Here is a 12,205-nt window from a genome sequence, read left to right as displayed (position 1 = left end):
ATTGCTATGCCGGCTCCTATCCACCCTGCCCGTGGACGGCTCGTGGGGCGCACGTGGGCCCGTCCACCCGGTCGACCCTCTGGGGCCCTGAGTGATCCCAGGGCCTGCCTGTGCCCCGATCCTGCCCTGGTCCCCAACTGGCAGAGCTGTGACCGAGACATCCTGACTGTCTGGGGTCTGAGCCCTGGCCAGCAGGATGGGGAGTGAGACCTGGAAGGCCTCTGAGCTCCCGGACCACGCTGGCCCTGCCATCCAGGAGCTTGGCCCTGTGGCCATCGGAGTCTATCCGTCAGGCCCGGAACCTTTCCATTTAGAAGGTGGGCTTTGCCGAGTTCAGCTCTGAGCTCGCCTCCACCCTCTGGCAGGCTGACAAAGCGCCCGCAGACACAGCCTGGTTTCCCCACGTTGGAGGGGCAGCAGCCAGGGTCTTGATTTATGGAAAATGGAAAATCAGGCCCCGAAAGTTCTAAATTGCAACCGAGAGGAAAATTCCCACGTGAATGCGTTTTTGTTTTCCTGGTTCCGAGGCGTGGGGGTCCTGTTCGTGCAGGCCTGAGCAGCCGGCTGGAGCAGACACCACCAAATACTGAACGGAGCTCGGCACACGCGAGAAGCGTCTGCGGCTGCTTTTGTTCTGAGATCCGACAGCAGTCGCTCCTGGAGGATTTGGGGCTGCAGAGACAGGCGCACGGAGCAGAGATAATTAAAACATTTTCCTGATGGTGACAGCCACATTCTGCTGCTGGAAGCTGGAAGATCATTCCACCCAAATATTTAGCAAGCACCAAATGAAAAACTGGTGACAAAACGAAAGTAATCGGGAAAAAACAGGGCAACAAATTCTAGAGGCAGAAGAGTCCACAGTCCAGAGAGGGTGGCTGGGGGTTACTGGAGAGGAAGGTTGATCATTCTTAAAGAATTTATGCTTTTAATAGCTGCCCATTCCTCATTTTAAAAAAATTTTATATGATAAAATTATAACTTTCTTGTAATTAAATGTAGATGAATAGGCCTTTAATTCTAAATCCTAGAGTGATAGTCAAATTTCCTGAGCATTAACTCATCTTCTTTTTGGACAAGGTAGCGCAAGTAGCATAAAATCAATTAATTTTCATAAATGAGCATTTTCATTCTAAAGTGGTATTTTCCACCGAGATTATGTTCATCTAATGGTTTTAATGTATATGAATAACACATTTTCCAGCCTACACCTTGTATAGTTGGGATAGTAATATGTGATCAATTATCATCTTCATTTTTTCATTTGGGGAATCACACTGTACCTCTCCCAAGTCAGTAAATTTCCACAGAATCTTTTGTTGTTGTTGTTGTTTTAATCAGGCGAAAATATCAGCATTCTCCATGGCACCCAGTACTTCTCAGCAGTATTTTTTTTTTAAGAAAGTACCGCACATAGCAGTTTTCACATCATCGCTTCTATATAAATTCCACTATAGACTGAAATTATACATTCTCACAGCACAGATGGGCTGGTCTGTCATTATGACTGCCGGGTCCTTGTTGGAACACACAGCATATTTCAATTGTGGAGTCGACAATTTCGAAGAACTGAGGTCAAAATAAACAAGTTGCCTTTGTACATCAAAGCAGTCTTATTAAATGATCTTCTGATCCCCTGAAACATTTGGTAGCAGAACAACCATCGTCTTATTAAAATTTAATTTAAAATTTGCTCTTCATCTGCACCTTTTTAAGACTCCAAATACCCTATGTCAAAGGACCTCAGATGTTTTAATTACCAGTTGTTATCTTTTGCATCATGAATAGCCTAACAGTAATTTATATTAAAAATGATGGGGTTTGGGACTTTTGATTTTAACATCTTTATAATTTCTATATAAAAAAATTAAACCTTTCACTGTTCTATGTAGACATTCATAAAAATTATTTTGAGAAGCTTCTGAAAAACCAGATGATAACTATTTCACGTGGTCTAAAGATACATCTAAATCCAAGCTAAAAAAAAATTCAACAGGTTAGCTACAAAGAGTAGCTGTAAACTTAAAAAAAAATTATCTAACCAAGATAAAGTGCAGAATTTATTGGTCCATATCAGCACACGTGAGGGCAGAGCGGTTTTACAGCCATGATAATTTGCAAATGATGATAACTGTTTATTTTGTGAATTTGCTCTCATTATGATGTAATCGGTTCTGAGGGCTCTTTTTCTCCAGCTTCTCCTTATCTTTAAATGTTTGCTTCTGCGAGTCTGAATTCCGGACTCGGGCGCTGCAGCCTCGGAGGCTCTTCCTGGCCGAGAGCAGCTCGCCCAAGTGCGCGCTGTGCTTGGTGAGATCCGGGTGCTCCCTCTGCCGTGTCCCGAATGCTCCTGACGCCGTTCCGTGGGTCAGCAGAAGGGCTTTGTTGTGGCTTGTTTGTTTGAAGGAACGTACCTGTTGGCGGAGATGTGGGGGATAATAGGAAAAGGGAGATGTTGGTGGTATTTACCAGAGTGGGTTGGGAGCTGCTTTCTGCAGCAGCTGCGCCCTCGGGCTCATTTTTTTAACCACTTTGTCCTTTCCCATGGTGGTCTTTGCAGAGGGCATCAGAACTGGGTTTAGCATCAGCCACCATGGATGTGGCGCTGGTCTGGGGCTCTCAAAGATGAGGCCCAACGAGACATCCCGATACCAGGGTCAGAGCCTCAGAGGGATGGCGTCAGAGCATGGACGGTGGTAGTAGGCATGGTCGCCATGACGATGCTCCGCCTCGTGCTCCACGCCAGGCTTCTTCCCGTCTGGAAGAGGAGGGTGGCGGAGACCATGAGCCTCGGAACTCATGGCCAGGGTTCAAGTTGAGTCCTTTTGATTTTCTGGCTCTGCTGATCAAGGTCAAGGGTGAGTTATTTCCCCTTTTTGTGGCCTCAGTTTCCTCATCTGTAAAATGGGAGCAGTAAGTGTCCCTGCCTCACAGTAATACAGATACAGCACTTGCCTCAACACTTTTCACAGAGAGCACCTCATATGTCCTGTTTGTCCTTGGTTTGTTTCTGAGTCTCAGAAGTGCCTGCACAGTGGGGTCATTTCTGCAGGGGATGAGCCTTAGAGGTTCAGCTGGATAATGTGCGTTCGGGTGGATGTGAACACAGGCCTGCAGGCCTCCAAAGCCTGCATGCCTTCTGCGTTAAGTGATGGTGTGAACATCCGTGTCCCTTGGCCTGTGTGTGCGTGCTCGGTGGTGCTGTAACGTGCGTGCATACACGGGGGGTCCAGGTCTCTGGGCCACCCCGGAAGACGCCTGGCTGGGCGTTTGCTGCCCAGTGGGTGGGCTGTTCTTCTGGTGCTGGGTGGACAGGCCCCAGGTGCCGGGCACTAGCGAGTGAAGGAAGGCCCGTGGCTGCGCTCTGGGCCCGGGTCAGGCACCCACAGTCTCCTCGCAGCCGCAGGCCGTTCCGGACGCCGGCCATTTGCAGACCCGGAGGACTGGCATTGGGCCTCCAGCCCAGGAGAGGAAATGGCGGCGGGGCAGGCCCAGGACGGGGCCCGGGAAGGCATGCGAGGGCGGGAGCGGCCGGGTGGCCCGGGGGGCGCGCGTCCTGCAGCCAGCCCCCTCCTCCCGGAAGCGGGTGGCAGGGCCGGCCTTCTGTGCAGGTCTGCATGTGTGTGCGTGTGTTCCTGTGTGTGCACACACCTGTGTGCCAGGCTCTGGGCCCTGAGCGCACACCCGGGAGCCCAGGCGAACTGTTTCCCCACCAGGAACACAGCGGGGACTGGGGGCAGGATCTGATGAGATGCTGTGAACCCCCAGCCTGCCTTCAAGTAGAAAAGGCCTCAATAAGAACGGTTCTCGCAGCCAGGCCTCCATTCTCTTATCTCTGAAGTGGGGGAGACAGCGTTGGCCTGGGGGCGTGGTCAGAGGTAGCAAGTGGGGGTCTTGCCTGGAAGCTGCGGGCAGCCTGCTTCATCCCAGGCTGCGGCCTCGCGGGAGGAGCGTGGGGCCTGGCTGCTTGGGGAGCCACCTGCCCCTCTCAACCTCAGTTTCCCCACCTGGAGGCAGAGGGTATGTCCTACCCACAGGCTTCTTGTGGAAGCAGGCCATGTCACCTGCCGTGAATGGGAGCAGGTTTTGGGGAGGTTCGCCTCTGGTCCCTGTGACTCTTTGGGGCCTTGAAGGGAGCTGGGAGCAGGTTGACTCTGGGGGTCCGGCTGCTGCAGTGCGCACAGGAACCTCTGGCCCAGTTTCCTGGGCGCTGGCCCTGCCCCGGGATTCCTGCGGTGGGTGTGCCCGCGCTTCCGGCTGCCGTGGGTGGAGGGATCCCAGAGGCGGGCGGACAGTTCCCGCCACTCCCGCCCACCCGAGCCTCCCGGGCGTGCTGCTTCCTTGAACTCGAAGGGACGAGGAGTCGCACCTGGGCCCACCGTGCCGGGTCCAGGCAGCAGCGCCCCCGACGTGGCGCCGGAGGCCTCCAGCGGCCGTGGTGGGTGCTCGGCGGTGTGGACAGGGTGCCCTCAGCCGGCGCCCTTGTCGCTGTGAACACGCACTCGTAAGTCGCCCCGCACCAGCCCTTGGGAGACTCTCGGCCCTGATGGTGGATGGGTGCGTGAGCTTCGAGGGCTCTGCTCCGGTCCTGGTATTCCTGCCCGGCCTGTGACCAGTGCCCACGGGAGGCCCAGCGAAGCAGCCTCTGGGTAGTGGCTCCCGGCCCTGGCAGCCTGGCCCGCCACCATGGCCCACCGCCTCGGCCGTGCCACGAAGGTCAGGTACATCCAGCTGCTGGGGAGGGTGAGCGAGGCAGGCTGGGGCAGGACCCGTGGAGGGGGGACTCGAGTGGCAGAGATCCTCTGCCTTGAGGGTCGGGATCCACCCTTGTCTCCCCGACATGAGAGGCCAGCACATGTCTGAGTTGGCAAATAAGAGTGAGCTCCCTAGGGTTGGGGGAGCTGACCTTCATGGACCTACTGAGTGCCAGGCCCAAGGTCAAGTCCTTGTTTCTTTAAAAAAAAAAAAAAAAATTCAGTATTTTTTTGGCCACCCCGCCCAGCTTACGGGATCTTAGTTTCCCAACTAGGGATTGAACCCATGTCCCCCACCGTGGGGTATGGAATCCTAACCGCTGGACCACCAGGGAACTCCCTAGGGCCGAGGACTTTAATCCGTTCTTCTAAACATCTATTTTTAAATGGAATCTGTTCGATTTCATCTTGTTTCAACATCTGATCAGAGCCAGCAGGGGCTAGTGCTGTTCTGGTGGCAGGAGAGGGCACAGCCAGGATGCCCCCCTCCCTGCCCTCGTGGAAGGTGGCTGTTAACGGTTCTCTGAGAAAACTTGAGGCTCACTGAGGCCAAGGAACGTGCCCAGAGTCACACGGCTAGCAGGCAACAGAGCCTGCCCTCAAACCCGGGTCCCTGAGTGCGGGACCCAGCGTCACCCCTGGCCAGCTGGGGACAGCCAGGCACGGGGTCCCCTTCATGGGTGCCGACCTCGGGGGGCTCTCCCTGGACGCCGGTCACCAGGAGGTCCTGTCCCCTGGCCTGCCCCAGGGAGAGTCGGGGTTTGCCTCTGTTTTTCCCCTCCTGGGGACCATATGACGGTGGCAGATCTGGGAGCCCTTGGCCTGTCTCTGCCTGAGCTGCCGTTTCTCTAGGATCTCAGGCCCACGGGTTGGACTGCCGCCGCCCCCGAGCGCCCGGCTGGATGAGGCTCCAGGCCTCTGTCGTTTGCTGGCCCGGCGTGGACGACGCACGGCGTGTCAGCGAGGGGTGGGAGGAAGGGAGCCATGGTCACCCTTTATCTTGGTGTCCCCCCAGCCCAGAGCGGGAAAGAGTGAGGCTGTAGGCCGAGGTGATCAGACAACTGCAAGTCGAACCTTTGGGAGATGCTGTAAAACCCCCAAACAGGCAAGACCATTTTGCAGGTTCCAGCATTCTCAAGATGGTCTTTTCTGCTCTGTGCCAAGCCCAGACCCTTCCATCATGCCGGGAGCCGGTGGTGTAGACCAGGAGCCTGGGGTTTTTCTCCGTGGGGCTTGTTGCAGGCACCACTGGACGTGTGAGGGACCCTGAGTCTCTCCCGTGGAGACGCGCCCACCTGATCTTGGGGTTCCCAGGTCGGTCAGTAGCAGGGTGTCACTGGCACAGCTGGGGCCTGCATGCCCCACGGCTTGCCCTGGGTCCCAGTGTGAAGGGCTCTTGCTGGAGAGCGCCGAGTGCGGGGGTGGGGGGGATGAGCTCAGGGAAACCATCTCTCTGCAAGTGAACAGGGGCTCCGTCTGGTGTCAGAGACCCTGTTACTCAGTCCCCGTTCGAGTGGCCACCTCCCCAGTGCTCTGCCAGTGACCCCGCAGCTTCCTTGTGTCCCTGGGCGGCTCAGCACCCACTTGATTCTCCAGGGCACCCAGCAGAGCAGTCGGGGTCAGCTCGAGGCTCAGGAAGGGGACCAGCGGCACCGTCCAGGGACCAGGTGGAGCAGGCCTTGTGGAGCACCCACTCACTGGCTGGAGGGGCTGGAGCCACGCCCGGGGGTCTGTCCCCAGCTCCTATGTCTCCTGTGTCCCAGCAAGCACGGGCGCCCTCCGCGAGGCTGGGGCTGAGATGGTGCAGGATGGGGCTGGGCCCAGCCAGGCGGGGAGCAGAAACTTAGGCTGGAGTGGCCAGTGCGAGTGCCCCTGGGGTGGGGGGAGTCTGGGTGGCCTCCTGGAGGTGGCAGACCCGCGGCCTCGGGCTTGTGCGCGAGTCCGGCCTGGGCCTGCCACGTCCCAGGGCCCTGCCGCCCAGTGCCGCCCCTCCCGCCGCCCAGCGCCAGCCCTGCACAGGCCACATCTGCTGCGGCGAGCCTGCCAGGACTCCACCTCCCGGCTCCGTCCCCATGGAAACCGGGGGGCGGGGGTCCTGCTGCCTTTGGCCCTCGGACTGGTTTCCATTAGAGCCAGCCTGCTTTCCTCGGGGCTCCCCCTCACCCCGGCAGGGGCTTCTTCCCACATTTACTGAGTGCTGGCCTCTCCTGTGCCAAGAGGCCCGGTGGCCCAGGCCTGCCCGTCCAGGCGGGCATCCCTCCTCAGGGTGAGTGCCCGGAGCCCTGCCCAGGGCCGCGGCGGCTCTCGTCCTAACAGGCTCAGACCCACCACCTCTCCCACGGGGCCAGCAGCTGCCGGGGCTCAGACTCTGGACCTGAGTCGGGTACCCCCAGCTCCCGCCCCAGCTGTGCCAGGGAGTCACCGGGGGACCTCGAAGGGGCCCCTTTGCCCCTCTGGGCCTCAGTTTGCCCCTCTGTGAAGTGACGGGGGTGAACTGTCCTCCAGTCCTTGTGATGCCAAAAACGAAAGAGAAAGAATGAGAAAATGAAGCTGCGGCAAGGCCAGCGTTTCTGGAGTCTGTTCTGGGATTTTTGTTTGTTTTCAAAGAGGGGTTTTATTTATTATTTTTTTTTTAAAAGGAAAGAGCCATGGAATTTGACCAGAGATCAAATTTGAGAGACCGAGAGCCAGCCGGAGCCCACGGACCCATGACAGGGAGGCCCAGCTGGGCTGCGGGCGGCCAGGGGCCTGTGCAGCTGTGCCCGCTAGGCTCCTCCTGGCATCTGCCTGGTGCCCAGCGGCCTGGCTGTGAACGCAGTGAGCAGAGGCATGCATCGTGCCCCCGGTGGAATCCAGAGGGCTCTGGAAAACTACCCGAGAGGTTTCCGGAGGTCAGAAATGTGGGCAGAAAATGCGATCCAGCTTTATAAAGAAACCCAGCCGGCTCTTCCTCCAGGGAGCCCGGTGAGGAGCCCGGGAGAGCGGCGATGCTTGGGTACCTGTGAAGAGCTCGCCCAGGGCTGCTCCGTGGCTGCTGCCCCAGGCCCCGCTCGGTGCCCTGGTGGAGGCCCTGGCCTCCTCACCTCCTCCTCTCACAGGAGACGGTGGGTGACTTCTTGGGGACATTTCTGCCCACCCTGCCCAATGGGTGCTTTGGCTCCTCCCATGAGACCCCTCAGCGCCCACTCACTTCTTGTGACATGTCACAGGTGCCTCAGGGGCTGGCCCCTGCTTGGTCCTGCTCACTGCTCTACCGGGGAGACTTTTCAGCTCATGATGGGGAGCAGAGTCTTGAGGGCGGCAGGGAGCGGTTTCTGGGTGGTCTGAGCAGACTGCTTTGCCCCCTGGGCCTCTGTGTCCCCATCTGTAAAATGGACAGATTTTCAATAGGTTTCCCATATTTTTTCCTACATTTGCTTCTTTTTTTATCCCCCTTCTCTACTTCTCAAGGATAGTGTTAAAACAATGAATACATATTTAAGTTACTTAGGGGTTGGGCTTCCCTGCTGGCTCAGTGGTGAAGAATCCGCCTGCAACGCAGGAGACACAGGTTCGATCCCTGGGTCGGAAAGATGCCCTGGTGACGGGAATGGCAACCCAAGTATTCTTGCCTGGAGAATTCCATGGACAGAGGAGCCCGGCAGGCTACGGTCGATAGGGTCACAGAGTCGGACACGACTGAGCGACTGAACACACACAACAGCCACGTGCTGGGGTCGTTTGGAAGTTCGGTGAGAATCGGGGTCAGGGCTGGATGCGCGCAGGAGGTGGCATCAGAACAGCACCCACCCCACACCCTCGCCAAGAACGAGCAGGCTGTTAGAGACCCACGGAGGGGCTGACCCTCCCCCAGCGCGGCTTCACAGAGAGTGGGGACAGCCCGACCTCCTCGAGGTCACCTGGAACCCGCTGCCAGAACCCGTTGCCCGCACGTCAGTGTTTCCTCGTCGTCGTCTGAGCCGAGGGACCGTGGAAGCCCCTGCCCGAGGCTGCCTGGGTTTGCCGACAGATCATGGCGATGGGAGCAGCAGCCCATGGGCCCCGGGGACGCAGTCGCTGCAGCTTAAGGGGAGGGGGTGGCGCCTTCAGTTTTCTGTCCAGGGTAGGAATGGAGCTTCAGTTTGAGCAAAGATGGCACCCCAGTAGCCCCTGCCTCTTGGCACCCCAGCCCGCCCTCGCCAGTAAAGTAGGCCGAGGGCGAGAGCTTGGAGGAGCAGCCTGCTGCCCGGGGTAAGGTTGATTTAGACACACAGGGAGCCAGGGATGATGGAGGAAATGAAGGGAATTTCCCCAGGGAAGTGGGAGGAAAAGAAAGAGAGCCTAAGTGCCCAGATAATTATAAAGCCTGGCGTGGTGATTCACGGCGGGCGGCGAGCTCCCCTGGCTGGCCGCACTGCCGTCTCCCGTCTCAGCCCCCCCCAAGCCCGGAGACCCCCAGACGCCGCTGAGCACCCATGCGCGAAGCCCCTCTGTGTGCCAGGCCCTGATACCGGTTATCGGGGCGACCTCACGGAACCTTGATGTGCCACCAGCCAGAGAACTGAGTTCTGGAGGCTGAGCCCTCATTGCAGAGCTAGATGGTGGCACCCGAGCCAGACCAGCCAGTGTCCTAGACCTCAGAGCCGACACTCTGCCCACAGCTGCGTTCGGGGTCTGGGAGGTGGCCCATCAGAAAGGTGGCTGGTCAGAGTAGGGAAGGCCCATGGGAGGGGGACAGCCAAGACCACAGTGTCGGGCAGAAGAAAGAAGGTGCATTTCCTGGCGTGGATCTGGGACTGCTCTATAACTAGACGAGAGACGCCGGGCTGCCTGGACGGGGCGCCATGTTGGGCCTGACCTTGGGTGTCTTCCATGGGGACTTTCCTCTGCTGTGACCACACCCGTCTCCTCTCCCTCCTAAAATTCCTGGGGGATGTCCCTGCAGCTGCTGCCCTGCCCCTGTCATCCTCAGCTCCCCTTCCCACCACACCCGGACTGCCCTTCCAGCTCTGCTGGCGTCCAGCATTTCCCAGACACCCTCCTCCCTGCCGCAAGACGGCGTCCATTGTCTTGCCCACCCAAGAGCAGGCCGTTGCAGCGCGGGCCTCTGCCCCGGTGCCCATCCCGCAGGCTTGCGTCCAGCTCCTGGCTGCAGTCCAGTGTCCCGTTGGTGGGACTCGAGAGGCCCCCAGCAACCTGTTCTGCCCCCTCCACGGCGTCATCCCCCACCTCTCCAGACTGCGGTGCAGAATTGCCTCCTCCTGGAAGCCCTCCCTGCTCTCCACATGCCTACTGCCCACAGACGCCTTGCCCTGGGAGACTGGGTGCTTCGGGAAGGACGGGCCAAAATCACCAGCCTGGCACGGAGCAGGCTCTTGGGGAATGTTTCATGAATGAATGAAATGGAATCCGGAGACCAAAACGGAAGAAGAGAAGGCCGAGTGCCGACTGTCCAGGCTCTGCACCGGGCACAAGCCAGCAGGTCACCATGGCGGCCGGGAGTCCAGGCTCCTGGAGAAGCGAGAGAGTTTATTTCTTTTTCCGCCTCCACCAGCCACATTCCCTTTTAGGATGAATCTGGGACCGGTGGAGCCACACCTCGTCACAAACGGTGCAGTGACGCCCGAGGAGCAGCCTGAGAGTGCGGACGTCGGGGGATGCCAGGCTGTGGGAGGACCACGTGGCCTCCAGGGGTCCCGGCCAGGAAGAATGGCGAGTCTAGCTGCCCGCGGGCGCCGTGGGGCCCATTCCTCACCCATCACTGGGTGTAAGAGGCAGGATCCATCAATCCGTTGGGTGTCATGGGCAGGGGGCCCTCCGTACATTCTAAGTGAAGATACTTCTGACTCACAGATCTCCTACCCGCTCCTGCCCCCACATTGTCACAGCTCCCAGGGTCCCCTCCAGGGGGTGATGACAAGGTGCAGGACCCTCTGGCCTCCCCTCTCCCTGCAGCGGCTGGTTCCTGACAGGTCAGCCCTGGGCTTGCTGCTTCTCGGGGGGAACGTGCCACCACCCGTCATTACCACTGTTCACCTCCATGAGTCGTCGTGAACGCGGGTGTCAGTGCCCGGCACCCTTCTGGGGCATCTTTGTCCAGCTGCGGAGGGTCTGGGGCAGCTTCCGTTCGGGCCATTTAAAGGTGTGCCTTGGGGGGCTTCCCTGGTGGTCCAGGGCTTAAGACTCCGTGCTCCCATGCAGGAAGTGCGGGTTTGATCCCTGGTCAGGGAACCAGATCCCCACGTGCTGCACAGCTCAGCCAAATAAATACAAAATAAAATATATTTTAAAAAGGAAATTAAAAATAAAAGCGCCCCTTGGGGAGACACTGCCCGGCGGGCAGGGCCCAGCGGCCTCCCGGCTCTGTCGGCGGCCTGCGGCGAGGTCGTGGGCCGGTCCCTGCCCTGCGGTGGGCCTGTTTCTCCCCGATGCCCCATCGTTTTGACCTGCACTTGTGACATCGGGTGGGGCTCTGGAAGGTTCTGAGGGGCCATATTTGGGGTAGCTACCTCAGACATGTGAGAGTGCCCTGGGCTTTGAGCTGGGACCCCACTTCTAGGGGTCTCCCCGGGGGAGCAAGGAAAGGTTTATGCATAAAGATAAGAGGTATCCATCCTCACGTCTCTTACAAAGGCGAGAAACGGGCCCAGCCGTCCTCCTGGGCTTGGCTGTGTGGGTTGAGCAGCCGTGACGAGGTCACGGGGGGCAGGCTCCATGGCCTGGCGCGGGGCCCACCAGGGTTTATGGCCACATGCATGTGCCTCAGAATGGCTGCGGGTCCTCAGGGTCGGCGAGGCCTGCCGTGGCTGGGTTCACGGAGCACGCAAAATGCTCGCTGCCTCTTTCTCCTTTGTTTCCCAGAATCGTGTTTCGTGAGCACCTATTCCTTTTGTAACTGAAGAAAAAATTCTTTTAAATTACGAAATCAACCACCGGAGTGAAACTGACCCGCCGAGATTCTCCCTGTGTGTTCTCCCTCAAAGGAAAACGTTCCCCGGGGCACCGGTGGTCATGGTGGGGGCAGCACCGTCGTCCCGGCGCCTCCTGTCCATTTAAAAGGAGCGGAGGCAACTTGCCAGGAGGGGATGCTCTGACATGGGGTGCACCCCCACCACCACCAAGGTGGCAGGGCCGTGGCTCCTAGCAGAGCCCATCCTGACGCCTGAACGTGTGTTCATGGTGTTCTGAGTCTGAAGCCTGGAAGGAATCTCTAGGACGTGCAGGACTGTGCTTTGCTGTCTCGCTAGAACCGGGCTTACTCTGCTGTTCCAGGTACCATCAAGGTGCGAGCCTGGGAGAGGCTGGCCTCCCCTGCCAGACCAACTCGGTGACGAGTCTGCTGTTGCCCGCAGCCTTCGGTGTGGATCCACCGTGTGCCTGCCAGGCTCTCGGGAACTCCACATTCGTTTGCTCAGACAGACAACAGCTTTGGACGGTAGGTGTAAATGGCTGCTTCTGAAGATACAGAAAGG

At 58.3% G+C, this 12,205-nt stretch overlaps 1 protein-coding gene across 8 annotated transcripts in view; it reads left to right on the top strand.

Annotated features, from left to right (window-relative positions):
- The window catches only part of LOC138987974 (uncharacterized), a 63,874-nt gene that overhangs the window by 36,146 nt on the left and 15,523 nt on the right, over positions 1–12,205 (top strand). The window contains exon 2 of one of the 8 annotated variants that reach the window (XM_070371442.1): positions 528–11,999. The exons of the other annotated variants lie outside the window; for them this stretch is intronic. Within the exon in view, the coding sequence (XP_070227543.1) occupies positions 528–590 (63 nt within the window). The 3' untranslated portion in view covers positions 591–11,999. Of the gene's footprint in view, positions 1–527; positions 12,000–12,205 lie in introns of those variants that run through there. 8 annotated transcript variants of the gene reach the window in all.

Source organism: Bos mutus, chromosome 5 (genome assembly GCF_027580195.1).
Source record: "Bos mutus isolate GX-2022 chromosome 5, NWIPB_WYAK_1.1, whole genome shotgun sequence".
NCBI lineage: Eukaryota > Metazoa > Chordata > Mammalia > Artiodactyla > Bovidae > Bos > Bos mutus.
This window is presented reverse-complemented; position numbering and strand designations above follow the sequence as displayed.